The sequence below is a fragment of the Pollicipes pollicipes genome, unplaced genomic scaffold, assembly GCF_011947565.3.
Source record: "Pollicipes pollicipes isolate AB1234 unplaced genomic scaffold, Ppol_2.1 Scaffold_7262;HRSCAF=8765_pilon_pilon_pilon, whole genome shotgun sequence".
In the NCBI taxonomy this organism is placed as follows: Eukaryota; Metazoa; Arthropoda; class Thecostraca; order Pollicipedomorpha; family Pollicipedidae; genus Pollicipes; species Pollicipes pollicipes.
In genome coordinates this window covers 7,719,566-7,733,777 of record NW_023597055.1, presented here as the reverse complement: position 1 = coordinate 7,733,777, position 14,212 = coordinate 7,719,566, and the positions used below count along the sequence as shown (strand labels likewise).

Genomic DNA, 14,212 nt, shown 5'->3' with positions numbered 1-14,212 from the left:
GCCTGTGGACGGGAGCAGCCGTCGCGTGCGAGCGTTGGGCGCCGGACTGCTGTCGCTCCTGCCGTCTCCCTGTCGCTTCTCTCTGTCCCCCCTGTCGCCCCCAGCGGCGCTGGTCGGGCTCGGCCAGCGAGTTCACGTGTGTCGAACGTGGCGCGGAGACTGGCTGCGTCACGTCAGAGGTCGGCGCCGCTCAGCTGCAGCGACCAGGGGCAGTGCTGCTCGGCCAGCTGGTGGTACGCCGAGCCGGACGGCACGCGGCGCGCGCGCGTGAACAGCGCCCACGTGTGCACCACGTATGAGCCGTCCACGCGCTCCAGCACGGCGTCCCGCGCGGCCGGCTCGAGCAGCAGGCTCCAGTCGATCCACGGGATGGCGTAGAAGCGACGCCTGTGGCGGGGGGGGGGGGCGGGGTCAGGACGGCGGTGTGGCAACACATCGGGGGCGGAGGCGGGGCGCAGCTGCGCGGTGTGTGAAGCAAAACTTTGATTTCATCTGTCGAGGAGGTAGAAACGGGTGCACATGTAATTCAAGGCTCACGACGGCGTCGGGCTCACACATCGGCACACCACGAGCATAGAACAGATAGCACACACAGTCTGTCATATCCTGCGGTCATTAGTTGGATCTCAGTACAACGGCCGCACGGAGAGGACCGACCTCCCGCTTCAGGCCCGCTCGGAACACCGCACAGCGCGTTGATCCTCGCTACTGTGAACATCGCGCCTCGTGTGGCAATTAGCAGTGTGGCGCCGCAGACGCTCCGCGCCATCGGCGGCGGCAGTCTTCCTTACGCTCTTTTACGCGTCGACCGTTCGCTCTGTTGGCTTGGCAGGCCGTCACCAGTGGCCGTCCGCTCTCACCGGCCTTAGCTGGTGGTGGTTCCCGCTCTCACCGTCCGTAGCTGGTGTGGTGGTCCCCGCTCTCACCGGCCGTAGCTGGTGGTGGTTCCCGCTCTCACCGTCCGTAGCTGGTGTGGTGGCGCCCGCTCTCACCTGCCTTAGCTGGTGTGGTGGCCGCCCGCTCTCACCGTCCGTAGCTGGTGTAGTGGCCGTCCACTCTCACCGGTCTTAACTGGTGTGGTAGTCCCCGCCCTCACCGTCCGTAGCTGGTGTGGTGGTCCCCGCCCTCACCGTCCGTAGCTGGTGTGGTAGTCCCCGCTCTCACCGTCCGTAGCCGTTGTGGTGGTCCCCGTTCTCACCGTCCGTAGCTGGTGTAGTGGCCGCCCGCTCTCACCGTCCATAGCGGGTGTGGTGGTTCCCGCTCTCACCGGCCTTGGCTGGTGTAGTGTCCGCTTGCTCTCACCGTCCGTAGCTGGTGGTGTTCCCCGCTCTCACCGTCCGTAGATGGTGTAGTGTCCCCCGCTCTTACCGTCCGTAGCTGGGTGGTGGTCCCCGCTCTCACCGTCCGTAGCCGGTGTAGTGTCCCCCGCTCTCACCGTCCGTAGATTGGTGTAGTGCCCCCCCTCTCTCAACCGTCCGTAGCTGGGTGGTGTTCCCCGCTCTCACCGTCCGTAGATGGTGTAGTGTCCCCCGCTCTCACCGTCCGTAGCCGGTGTTGTGACCTTCCACTCTCACCGGCCGTAGCTGGTGTAGTGGCCGCCCGCTCTCACCGGCCTTAGCCGGTGTGGTGGTCCCCGCTCTCACCGTCCGTAGCTGCTGTAGTGACCGTCCACTCTCACCGTCCGTGGCTGCTGCGGTGGTCCCCACTCTCACCGTCCGTAGATGATGTAGTCCTCGCTCTCACCGTCCGTAGATGATGTAGTGGTCCCCGCTCTCACCGTCCGTAGATGATGTAGTGGCCCCCGCTCTCACCGTCCGTAGATGATGTAGTGGTCCCCGCTCTCACCGTCCGTAGATGATGTAGTGGCCCCCGCTCTCACCGTCCGTAGATGTAGTGGCCCCCGCTCTCACCGTCCGTAGATGATGTAGTGGCCCCCGCTCTCACCGTCCGTGGCTGGTGTGGTGGTCCCCGCTCTCACCGGCCGTAGCTGATGTGGTGGTCCGCGCTCTCACCGTCCGTAGCTGATGTGGTGGTCCGCGCTCTCACCGTCCGTAGATGATGTAGTGGCCGCAGTGAGAGGCCGTCAGCGGCAGCCGCCGGAGACCGCAGCTCTCGGTGAGCACCTCGGTGACGACGCCGGGCCCGTTGCGTCCCCAGTCGTACGGGTCGTAGTCCTCCGCCAGGCGGCGCGCGAGCAGCCGCGGCACCGGCGAGCCGCGGCCGAACTTGAGCACGCCCGCCGCCACCGCGTGCTCCGACTCCAGGCCGGCGCCGTCGTCCAGCTCTGCGGCGGCAGCGCAGACGGAGGTCACCGGCTGACCGGGGCTAGCGGCGGATCAGGCCGCGCCGCTGGGTCCGGCGGTCGCTGGGGGCGCGCTGGTTTCCCAGCGACGGATGGCACGGTGCCGCTCGAGACAGAGCAGGCGGTTGCAGCCTTGCCGGGCCGAAGTTTGCTGTGCTGGTGGCGCTCTCCCCCCCCCCCCCCCCCCCCCCCCCCTGCTGATGGTCGGCGCGGCCGTCAGCGGATCATGCAGACCTGGGCGTTCTACTCATTGCCACAGACAACACAAGCCGTCATCGTCTCCACAGTGGCGTTGCTCTTAGGGCCAGGAAGGGGTCAAGAGGGGGCCGAGCGAGTTACAGGTGCCTTTCCAGCCAGTAGACCAACTTTGTCGCAGAGGAGCATTGGTGTTGAGTTCGCGGGGCCTTTATATGCTTGGGGCTCATTTGGTATGCGTTGCGGATGCCCTCAGTCCCAGGAGGGGTCCCACCACCTCCATCGGAAAGCATACCACCGCGGTTGCGCCACCGTATCTCGGCGACTGTGAGGCTCGCCCCCCCCCCCCCCCCCCCCCACGATTCAGAACGACCATGTCCGCATGACGGAAACGCGGGCGTCTCCCGCCCTGCCCCCGCGCCCTCACACGCTCTCCGCGTACGGCAGCCACTCTCCCTCTCTCCCTCTCCCTCTCCCTCTCCCTCTCCCGCTCATTCTCCCTGGTCCCTGTCCCTCCCCCTGTCCCTCTTCCTGTCCCTCTCTCTCCCTCTCCCCCCTCTCTTTCTCTCCCCCTCTCTCTCCCCTTCCTTCTCTCCCTCCCTCCCTCCCCTCTCCTCCCTCTCTCCTCTCTCCATCTCCCTCTCCCTCTCCCTCGCCCTTTCTCCCTCTCTCTCTCTTTCTCCCCCTCTCCCTCTCTTTCTCCCCCTCTCCCTCTCCCCCCTCCCCTCTCTCCCCGCTCCCTCTCCCGCTCCCTCCCTCTCCCTCTCCCTCTCCCTCTCCCTCTCCCTCTCCCTCTCCCCCTCTCCCCTCACCGGCCAGTGAGCGACGAACAGATGGTGTCCGTGTCGAGGTAGAGGCCGCCGTGGCGCAGCAGGAGCGCGAATCTCTACCGCGTACGCTCATGTGGCTCACCGCCCAGCGCGAGCGCAGCACGGCGCGACTCTGGTACCAAGCGCTCGAGCGGCGTGCCCGCGAACACCGACCCGAAGTCGAGCCGCGCCACGATCGTGTTGTGCGCGCCAGCAGCCGGTCGGCGAGGGCGGAGCGGCGCAGGCGCGGCGCCGCCACCAGCAGCACGACGAGCAGGCGCGGGTGCGCGCGCGCCGCCGACTCAACGGCGCACCACTCGCGCGGCGTGAGCCGGCGCCGGCCCGAAGTCTCCAGCAGGAAGAGGCAGCCGTCGACCGGCAGCGGCGGCGCCGCCGGCACGGCCAGCCAGCGCTCCGAGCGCACGGCCGGCGGGGAGGGCGGCGACCCGGCGGCGGCGGCGGGGTAAAGACGGCCTCGAGCGCCGGGTCGGGACGCCACCACAGCAGCCAGAGCAGGTAGAGCAGCGACGGTGCTGCGGCGGCCAGCAGCAGCCAGCGGCGCCGTCGGCCGCGGCTGCCGTGCGCCGCCACCAACGCCCGGCCCGACATCAGCACCGCCGGCACCGCGGATCCGTCTGTGCCGACGCCGACCGGAGAAGCGATCGTGCACCAGCACGCGGCGAAAGCGTCGCCCCTGTCGTCGGCTTGTTCAGGCGCGCTCCGCAGGAAACATCGCCACTGCGGCCGCGTGGGTGTCCTCGTTGCCGTGACGCTGGGGGAAGCCGGCGCGCCTCACGCCTGGGAATGGATTTGGATCATCTACCGGGCATCGCAATCAGAAATTTGTGCTTTAGACATCCGTTGTAAGCCGACACCTCCCGTGAGCTGTTCAAACTATTCGCCAAACTCGCAAATGCGGACGAAATAAAGCGTTTGACAGCGCAACTCACGGCGCTCGGTGCCGGCCGGTCCTTCTGACGCTGGCTGAGTCCGCTGGCCACGGGTCCGCCTACCGGTCCTGTGGCCTCACCTACCGGTCATGTGGTCTCACACACCGGTCCTGTGGCCTCACCTACCGGTCCTGTGGTCTCACCTACCGGTCCTGTGGTCTCACCTACCAGTCCTAAGGTCTCACCTACCGGTCCTGTGGTCCCACCTTCCGGTCCTGTGGTCTCACCTACCGGTCCTGTGGTCCCACCTATCGGTCCTGTGGTCCCACCTTCCGGTCCTGTGGTCTCACACACCGGTCCTATGGTCTCACCTACCGGTCTTGTAGTCTTGCGCCGCCGTGGTACCGCTCCTGCCGGGCTCCACCAGTCTCCTGGTCTGGCGGCGTTTCGTCGTGTGGTCCGCTGCCGCGCCTCTGCAGCGTCGCTCCGGTTCTCTGGCAGCCGCGGTCCTCCCGTTAGAGGGCCGTGTGGCGCCGTGGCGCCGTGCACGACGGCGGCGTCGCCGCACGCTCTCGCCGGCCGGCCGTCTGTCGCCGCACTGGAGCCGATATCCCCGGCCGACAACGCAAGGTGGCTCTTATCGGTCTCCCTCCCCTCCCCCCCGCCCGCTGTGGGGCGCGGCGCGCACCGGAGGTGACGTCACTCTACGGTGGCGGTCACGGGTGGGATACAGGCAGGTGGGTATCGGTGAACGGTGAACGCCGACATCGCTCGGTATGTGAATATGTATGCGTTGCATTACGTGCCATCCACGTGTATGGCTTTTCACACTTCGCTGGCCCTCGTTCTGCAACAAACCTAGGTAAAACGTTCCGGGGCATGCGGTCGAAATGGCCATGACAAGTGCCCGACACATTTCGGGCCCGAGCGTGCGTCTAATGACAAATTTGGCGACGTTTTAACATGCATTGGAAGCGCATCAGTGAGGGCATTAGTTTCATGCATCACTCAATGACAGAATCTTTTGGAAGCCGGCGGTATTGTCGTGCATCTGGTCCGATTCCTCCCGGCGGGGTAGACCGGCCGTATCTTCGTATTGCCTCCGCAAATACGACCATCGCATGCACAGTGCTGTATTGGCTTACGGCCCAAGCTCTGCCCATTGAGATATGAGCCTGTGGAACGTCTTAGGTGCGCGCCTTTGATGTCAAATATTGGCACGAGTAGAGTGTGCTGATTTAACTTCATGGAGGCATAGCGCGCAGGAAAAGTACAATTGAATACTACTGGGTTTGGTTCCTCAGGCGCCTAAGCAGCGGCCACACATGCACAAAGTCTCGATCAGGTTTACTTCTCTGCTGACGGCAGAGACCCTCTTCATCGGTCGCTGGCCGGGTAAAACCGCGTCGTGACGTGACGGGAGTTTGTGGCCCTGTTGAGGGTTGTGAAGGCTCAGTGAGGTCACCGGAGCTCTTACCTTAGGGGACGGCTGTGACGGCTCGGCCGCCAGGGTCTGTCCCAGTGCTGACGGCTGTGACGGCTTGGTCGCCAGGGTCTGTCCCAGTGCTGACGGCTGTGACGGCCTGGTCGCCAGGGTCTATTCCAGGGCTGACGGCTGTGGCGGCTTGGTCGCCAAGGTCTGTCCCAGTGCTAACGGCTGTGACGCCTCGGTCTCCAGGTTTTGGCCGAGTTCGCCGGTCTGGAGGCGGCCGCAGGGCCCGCCCTCAGCCCCGAGGAGCAGCAGAACGTCGCCGAGCTGCGGCAGTACATGCTGGAGGACGAGGGCGCCTGGGCGCTCGGAGAGAACTTCATCAACTTCCTCGGTCAGTCGTACGCCACAACGGCCAACAGCTGCGACGCTGTTCAACGCTTTAAGTTGGAAAAGTTTCTGGCGTAAAGCTAGTACGCTGAATACCGGCGCCGCTGAAAAGGTAACGTCGCAAAGCTAATTGGGATAGTCGGGTTTCACTCAATTTCTGTCTGTTTTCACTCAGTGTGAGCGGTAATGTTGCCAGCGTTGGGAAGGCAGCTGCACTCGGCCGCGTGTCGTCTCTGTTCTCGGCCATAGGCTGTAGCACAGCCTCACTGCACAGCTCGTGCTGACCGTGATTTAACCGTTCCGTCGTGACATTTTAGTAGGCGGTATGGTAGCGTCTCCACGGGTCGGGCATACGTGGCGCATTATTTTTGAACCCTCTTAACGCATTATTTTTTAACCCTGAGGACACATTATTTTGAACCCTGACGACGTTCGACGTCGGACCTGCATCCCTGCTTGGTGCAGAGATGTCATGTGACCTCCAAACTGACTTGACGGTCAGAAGCCTTACGGGTGGGCATCTTCGTCCCGACTCTTTGAATGTCACGGAAGCTGATCTTTGGGCTCAATATTGTCACTGTCTTTTGTTGCCTTCGGTAGCGGGGAGTATTAATTAAGCAACCGTACCGTCGTGGCTGCCCACTTTACCTCCCCCCTTCAATTTAGGCGTAGAGGCGTGCCCCTAGCGTTTTGAAGGTAGCACCTACCAAGTTTGTGTAGACCTTGGTTCACTCGGTCACCCTTATTACAGTCGCTCTCGTGGACACACCCAACCCCCGGCCACGCTCCGCCGTCCTTTCCTCCAGTCTGCAGCCACTCTGGCCCGCACAAGAGACCTGGGCCAGGTCACGTGGTCAATGCCCGTAGGCATGAACACGGCCGGCCGCGCCGGTCAGCCGCTGACCAGGTCGGCTGAGGGCCGGCTCCGGGACCCGTTACCGATAGCCTACTACGTATGCGGTGCGTCGGACCAGGTTTGGGGCTGACCGGGTCGCGTTTGTCGCAGGTCGAATCCTGCACGACAAGTCCCTGCCGCCGACCTCCCGGGTCCACCTGCTCAATCTGCTGTCTGTGGCGACGCTGCGGGACGACTTCATCTTGATCCTGCACCAGGTCGGTGGGCGGGGCGGCCGCCGTCGTGACCTGACCTCAACTGACCTGACCTGGGCTGTGGCCTCACTGTGAGGCGGCGTGCTGACCCCTTACCAGCTCAGTGGGTGAGGCGTGGTCACGAGCCGGGTGCGCTGACCTGAGCTGACACGAATTGACCTGACGTGACCCACGCGGGTGGATGTCCTTATCCCCTGACGTCACCAAGGCGACGACAGTCACCTTCCGAATTGACGTCACCGGCATCACATCACCGGCATCAGAGCCTTTCTGGTGGCCTGCTCCGATGACCCGGGCCCCAATGATGCCGCTCCGATGGTGATGGCCCGGGTCCGCGCCCCCGGCCAACACCAGCGCCTCCTCAGAGCCACCCCGGCCCCCTGTCTCGGTCCCCGGTCTCCCGGCCGGAGGCGGGCCGGCCCGCTGGCCGGCTGCCGCTCACCTGAGGGCCGGCGCCGGTCGGTGACGTCACGCGGCGGCGGCCCGGCCGCCCGGCCGAGGCATTGACCGTCTCTTGGCCGCCGCCCTCTCCGGGCAGGACGATATCGCCTCATAAGCGCGGCTGGCCGCCCGGCTCCCGGCGGGGTCGATACGGCCGATGTATGTTGATTCTCGAGAACGGCCGAATAGAAATCGTTCAAGACAGAGAATCCATGTTCTATACCTATCCCATCAACAATGTACACAGAGGTTACCGCACAGACCGCCCCACCTCCATCCTGCTCGCCGCCGCCGCCGTCGTCGTCGCCGTCGTCGTCGTATTTGTCGTCGTCGTCGCCGTCGCCGCCGCCGTCGCTTCGGCTGGGGCATGAATGAGAGCACTGAGATCTGGTATGGGATGGGGTTATAGATTAGACGTCACTTGGGAACATTGCCACTGCTTGCTCATCAAACGATTGCGAGTTTCAGCTGGTAGTTACAGTGGGGATAAGCTGGATGCAGTGAGTGCGAGATGTTTACTCAAGTCGATATTCGCGCCGTGTCCGAGGGATTTGGAAGGGCTGAGGTGTGATTGGCACCAGCCCGCAACACGTGACCCCGTGCTGACAGGACCGGCGTGAGCACGTGATCATGAACTACGCCGACGACGTGGACCGGCTGCCGCAGGATGAACAGGCCGCCCTGTCCCTGATGGTGAGTCATGCCCTACACAGACCAGATACAGGCGGGGGATATATGAATCTCCTTTAGATCAGATGTATATGACATGCGCCCTATTGGTATCCCACACATCAGAAGTGTATGCTGTCCGCCCACTGGGGGTGGGTCTGGCGCGTAGACACGAGGCCGGGTGCACACACCGGGTATGTATTAACGTGTGAAGCCAGGTGACGAGCTACCTGCCCTCTCGCCAGTGGTCAGTCACGCGCTGGGGTGCACCGCGTGCGTGCGTGCGTGCATGCGTGCGTGCGTGCGTGCGCGCGTGTGTGTGTGTGCAGTGGGATATTTTGGCACGGAGTCAAGCATTTTGGTGTGGAATGAATTACTGATAAACCCATAGTTACAGCAACAGTTACAGTGACAGCTACAGTTACCTATAGCGACAGTCAGCCGGAGCAGTGTCACCAGGTGCGGTGTCGGTCTGTGCCTGGCTCCCGCTGACGGCGGTGAACGCCGAGCGGACGGGCCCCGCCGCCAGCGGGTGCCGCGGTGAGCAGACGGGGCCGCCGCTAGCGGGTGCTGCGGCGGCACACGACGTCGCTGCCGCCTCGCTGTCCGCCTCGCTGTCTGCCGCGGCGTCAGCGACGGTGGACTGACGGCGCGCCCGACCGCCGTTTCAGTTCGCCAACATGTTCGACCAGAACAGCAGCAGCGAGTGGCTGCTGTACATCTCCGAGTGGCAGAGCCCGCACAACAACATGCCCATCTCGAACATCCGCGTCACCACCAAGGTACGCCGCCGCCGCAGCCGCCGCAGTTGCTGCTGCTGCTGCTGCTGCTGACATGCGTGTGGGGGGGGGGGGGGAGGCGAGAAGAGAGAAGAGAGAGGCTGGGGAGAACGCACCCGGTCAAAAGCGGTGGTGAAGGTTGGCTGGGGCTGGGTCAAGGTGAGGGGGTGAGGGGGATAGGAAGGACGCGGCTGGCCCACCCGTGCGCTCGTCGCCGCTCCTCATGATGAGCCCTCATCCGTGTTCACAGTGGAAGGTGAGGTGAAGGTGCGTCGGACCTTGGATACGTTGCGGTCGCGTCGCACCGAAACGCGCACCGACCCTGCAGCGCGCGCCATTCGCTTGTTGGCGACGAGAACGTTGAGTAGCGTGAGAAAATGAGAATGCACATCAGCTGACGCCGTTGGATGGACTCGTTAACCGCGTTCAGAACTGTGACGGCCCGCGCGTTTGTTAAGAATTGGTCGCAACGTTGCGGCCGTGCTTCCCGCGTGTGCCGTGACGTGTTTGCCGCCGTCGCCGCCAGGTGGCAGTGAACGCCCTGCTGGCCGATTCCGGCGACATGCAGGACCGCGGCACGGCCATCATGTACAACCTGGCTGTGAAGGAGGTAAAAACCGTGGTCAGTATCGATTTCTACCGGCACGAGTAGACGTTCTACCCGTATGAGTAGAGGTTGGTGCTGCCGCACCCGTCGCGCGCTCTGTGGACGGAGCGAGCGACCCGTCCGTTTTTGCTGCCGCGCTAATGTCTTGTCCTCCGCACGATCCATTTTGTCCGGTGCTGGCGGCTCCGTCCGCAGCATCAGCCGCAGTCTGTGCATCCGACTCCCCTCGGCTGCTGTGGCTGCTGTCGTCAGAGCTGCTGCCAGAGCTAGCGGGTGACGCGTGAAGCACTCCTCTTTGCACCGCCAGACTAAGCAGAGTGTGTGTCAGCGCTGGTGTACCGGCCGGCGGTCTGGTCTTTGCCGCCCACCTCTGCGCCGGCTCGCACCGTCACCACTGTCTGTAGTGGCCGCCAGAGCCAGCGGCGGGGACGGCAGACGTCCCACTGCCGGCCCTGCCTCGGCTCGTGCCGGTAGTGCGCATGCGCAGCGGCTCGGGTCTAGTCACCTCAGTCACCAGCCTGGGACCTGACCTGCTGGATGAGCAGGGTCTCCCCCTCCCCCCCCGTCCTCCAGCTCCCGCGGTCTGACCGCAGCGGCTCGGGTCCAGCCACTTCCGTCACCAGCCTGGGACCTGACCCGCTGGATGAGCAGGGTCTCCCCCCCCCCCGTCCTCCAGTCCACGCGGCCTGACCAGCCTGGGACCTGACCTGCTGGATGAGCAGGATCTCCTCCCCCGTCCTCCAGTTCACGCGGCCTGACCGCAGCGGCTCAGGTCACTCATCCTGGATGGTTTAATAAGTATTTGACTGATCAGCTCCGCGCAAAAGCAGAATTGACATCATTCTGCGTTACGTTATGAACTAGAATGTATGTTGACGAGCGCAACGCTGTCTTATTGTTGCATTGTTCCGTAAGCGCCCATCCCACCTCTTTATTCCATTATGGGTGCTTGTATGTATAATATTTCTGAACCATGTCTGGTATTTTTTGCTATTATGACTGCAAGGTACATTTACGGCGGGCCTTTTTCGCGAGTTGAACTTTGGTAGAAGGTCACACGGATTTCATAGCATTTGCGGCTGCTCACTTTCGTTGGATATCGCGGAATATTATTGTGCGTGATCGGGACGCCGCGTCGACTAAGCCTGGGCATCTTCGGCCGGCAAATTTGTCCCCTTCCGAGGTCCGGTCTGCCTCGGCCCGCCCGCCGAGCCTCCGAGTCCTGCTCCAGGCCGGGCGTCACCGTCTCTCGAGCCCACTAACCCCTGTACTGGCTGCCGTGTGACGTAACTGTCCGTTTTGGCACCCGATACTCCGCCTTTGGTTTGCTCTCACCCGCAGAAAATGAAAACTAACATGAATATGCGGAAGCTGATGCCTATGGGAAGCCTCAACAAGGTAAGTGGCTGGGCGGGTGCGAGCCGTTAAGACTCTGTAGTGCTATTGCGTCTGGCAAGTTTGTTTCGCTGTTCAGCTTGAGCGCATTTGCCGAAAGCAAATTTTAGTAGCATGCTCGTGTCTTGTTTATGCCTGTGATATTCATTTGTAATAAACGCTTTAAGTACAGTGTCTTTCTTTTCGCCATTAACAAACGATGCGTGATTTCAAGGGCTGCCCATCTCCCTGCGCTGTTTTCCCCCGGTCTATCGGTTAGCCACCTGTTGTCAGCAGTCACAGCGGTGCTTTCATTTTCGGCCGCCAGGTGTTCGACGACGTGGCCACGGAGCTGGCCATGGCGATCCTGCAATACTTCCAGACTTCGCCGCCAGAGGAGCGCGTGTACCGCTGCATGCGCGCCCTGGCCAAATTTGCTCAGGTAGGGTAAACGCTCCGGCAGATGGTGAACGCGACTTCAGTGGGGACGTCATGCGGGGTATGAGCGGTACTTTTCCGTATGTTCGCTTTTCGCTGTTGTATGCTTGTATTGCTTGAAGCCTGGGGAACTCCGTGAAGTGTTTCATAGAAGGCGCAAGAACGTCACTCACGGTGGTACAGGGCGCGCGTGGGTTGTGGACTTCAACAGGTCGACAATCCATGCGCGACTGGTTATTGAACGTCTGGTGGCCCCTTCCCCCCGTTTGAAACTACCTGGGTATCGAAAGTGTCCTGGACCACGAAGCCGTTTTCTTACGTCAGATTCTACTATTTTATCTGAGAATATTACATTAAACTTTAATGTATTGTTCTCAAGTAAGAAAAGATCTTTAATCTTTGATGATAAATGATTTTATTATGGCATGATGTATTTGATGTATATCATGCATTATGATTAATAATTTTATTAATTAATGAAATTAAATGATTAATTTAATGACTATCCTCCCGGCCAGGTGTCGTACAACGACGTGCCGCAGCTGATCAAGATGATCGGCCCGGAGCCGGGCAAGTTCCGCGGCCAGTCGGAGCGCACCGACCAGCTGATCGGCGAGCTGGAGACGCGGCTGTCGCGGGTGCAGATGTAGACCGGGCCGGCGAGCGCCGCCGCCGCCGGGGCGCGCCGGCGGAGGGCGCGCTGCGGTCGGAACGGGCTGGCGGCGTGGGCATGGTTTGAGTGTGGCGCGGATGGGGCGGGGAGAGGCCGGTGCGGCGGCAGCTGGGGAGGGGCGGGGCCCGCGGGGGCCGGGAGGGCATCGGAGCAGGTGATTATCGCGGCTGGAGGCGGTCCGGCGCCGCCGCACGTGAACTGCGGCGCGGCGCGGCCGGTGCTGTGCTGGCGTCCGGGAGTGCTGCAGTTGGGGTACGGTTTAAATCTGCTTCTGCGTGGACCGTAGCCCGCGGTGGATCGCAGCGCGGCTTCCGTGAGCGCCGTCTGCAGCCCGGTGGCCGTTTCGGGTCTTTAAGCAGCTTGGTGCCTGTGAGCGTCCTCTGCAGCCTGGTGTCTGTGCGGGTCTACTGCAGCCTGGTGCCTGTGAGGGTCTAGTGCAGCTTGGTGCCTGTGCGGGTCTACTGCAGTCTGGTTTCCGTGCGGATTGGCTACCGTTTGCGGTCTCTGCGGGTGTTCCACACCCGTGCGGGTTGGCTAGGGAACGGAAAATGCTCGTCAGGCACGCCACGAGCAGGGCTTTCGTCGCACGCGCCGTGGTGTCCCGTCCGGTACACTCATCAGCCACGGATCGGGCACTTCACACCTTGCCGACGGCTCCGAATCTAGACAACGCCCCCCACGCGCAGTGCAGCGCGCCGAGCGGACGGTCTGGCTGTTCGCCACGAGCACATCAAACGCGCTGCGAACACGGTCCTGGCACACGCCTCCGCGGAGCGCGGTCTGATCGCCGGGGATGTTCTACTCCGGCTTCGGCAGCCACGCTCGCCGGCGTCGCTTGTAAGCGAAGCGCATTGTGCAGCTCTACGCCTCACCACTTGCCGGGGTGCGCCGTCGCGCCGGCCGGCTGGCTGGCTGCGAAGGCGAGCCCGTCTGGGGCGACCGCCGAGCGCGCCCTGAGGTGGGGCCGGTCGGCGGGTGAGCACCTCAGCGGCGATCAGTGCCACCGGAGCCGTTGGCGGTGCCGTCGAGTCGGCGTGGCGCGCCCGGCTCGCACAGACGGCGGTCCGTGTGGGCTCGGTGCTCGGGTGTGTTCAGTCGTCGGCCGTCCCCGAGACGGCCGAAGTGATCAACGAATCGGCGGGTGGTCCACCCGCTCGTCGGCCGCGCGAGCGCGCGCCGTTAGGGTACGTACGTTGTTGTACAGGTAACACGGAGTGGAGTGTGTGCCGTTGGGGGCAGTGCGTGGCCGGGCACGCGGCGACGGGTGCGACGGCGGAGTAGTAACGCGCGGCCGGCCGGTGCGGCGAGCCGCTCTAGGAGCGGCCGCCGTCGGCGCCCGGCCGGGCACCGGCCGCCGCCGCCTCAGCCTCGGCCCGCTCCGGCCTCTGGTTGTCTGTCGCGCCGTCGGGCCTCGCTTCCGGCAATGTGCGAGGCCTGTGCGGGGCTCCCGAGAAGGCCCTGAGGGGCCTGACTCGTCTGCCTACTGCCTCTGCGCTCAAATTTTACTCTAATGACCATGTGGGACGCCTGTGTTTTTCTACTCACCGGGCGTCCGCCCAGCGCCGAGTGATGTTGGTTGTTTTGTACATAAAGCCGGACCGAAAGCGCGCTGCGTTTGACAGTGGAGAGCGCTGACCTGATGAGGAGGGGAGGCAAACGGGGATCAGAGGCTGTTGGAACCATGCAGAGGATCGCGCGGCTGCGCTGTCCGTTCTCAATCGCTGACGGAAACACCTGGCTGCGCTCATCGCGGAGTCGTCAGCGTCCCAGAGCGCTCAGAGCGAGTTGTTTCGTGCTGAGCAGGCGTGACGCGGTTTCTGCAGAGTCTGACGACGAATGGCGCGCTGTGGTGGCGAGATGAACAGACAATGATCGGAGATATGACGCGAACTGGCAAGAGAGATTTCGTGGAAGTCGGGCCCCGCCTTGTTCGCGCTCTCGACGTTTTCGCTCGTGCCATTGGACGGATGCACACTGCAGAGTCCAGCAAAACGGTCACGCCCGTTCTTCGGTTTATTACATGAACAAAAGCAAGGCCCCTCAACAACAAAAGTACACATTTTCGGTCGGTATCCTTCAGTTATGAAGCACAAAGCGCAGATTTTT

The 14,212-nt window shown here is 63.0% G+C and overlaps 2 protein-coding genes across 2 annotated transcripts; one reads left to right on the top strand and one right to left on the bottom strand.

Annotated features, from left to right (window-relative positions):
- Window positions 1-173: 173 nt before the first annotated feature.
- LOC119114181 (lactosylceramide 4-alpha-galactosyltransferase-like) lies at window positions 174-4,347 on the bottom strand. The gene is made up of 4 exons (XM_037238385.1): window positions 4,341-4,347; window positions 3,778-3,839; window positions 2,047-2,174; window positions 174-387 (listed from the first exon to the last, which is right to left on the bottom strand). Exons 1-4 carry the CDS (start codon window positions 4,345-4,347, stop codon window positions 174-176), a joined length of 411 nt encoding a protein of 136 aa, XP_037094280.1.
- A 739-nt stretch (window positions 4,348-5,086) lies between these two features.
- LOC119114179 (uncharacterized) lies at window positions 5,087-12,198 on the top strand. The gene is made up of 9 exons (XM_037238384.1): window positions 5,087-5,125; window positions 5,875-6,019; window positions 7,022-7,128; window positions 8,176-8,259; window positions 8,907-9,017; window positions 9,541-9,624; window positions 10,963-11,019; window positions 11,324-11,437; window positions 11,952-12,198. Exons 1-9 carry the CDS (start codon window positions 5,087-5,089, stop codon window positions 12,081-12,083), a joined length of 873 nt encoding a protein of 290 aa, XP_037094279.1. The 3' UTR covers window positions 12,084-12,198.
- Window positions 12,199-14,212: the final 2,014 nt, after the last annotated feature.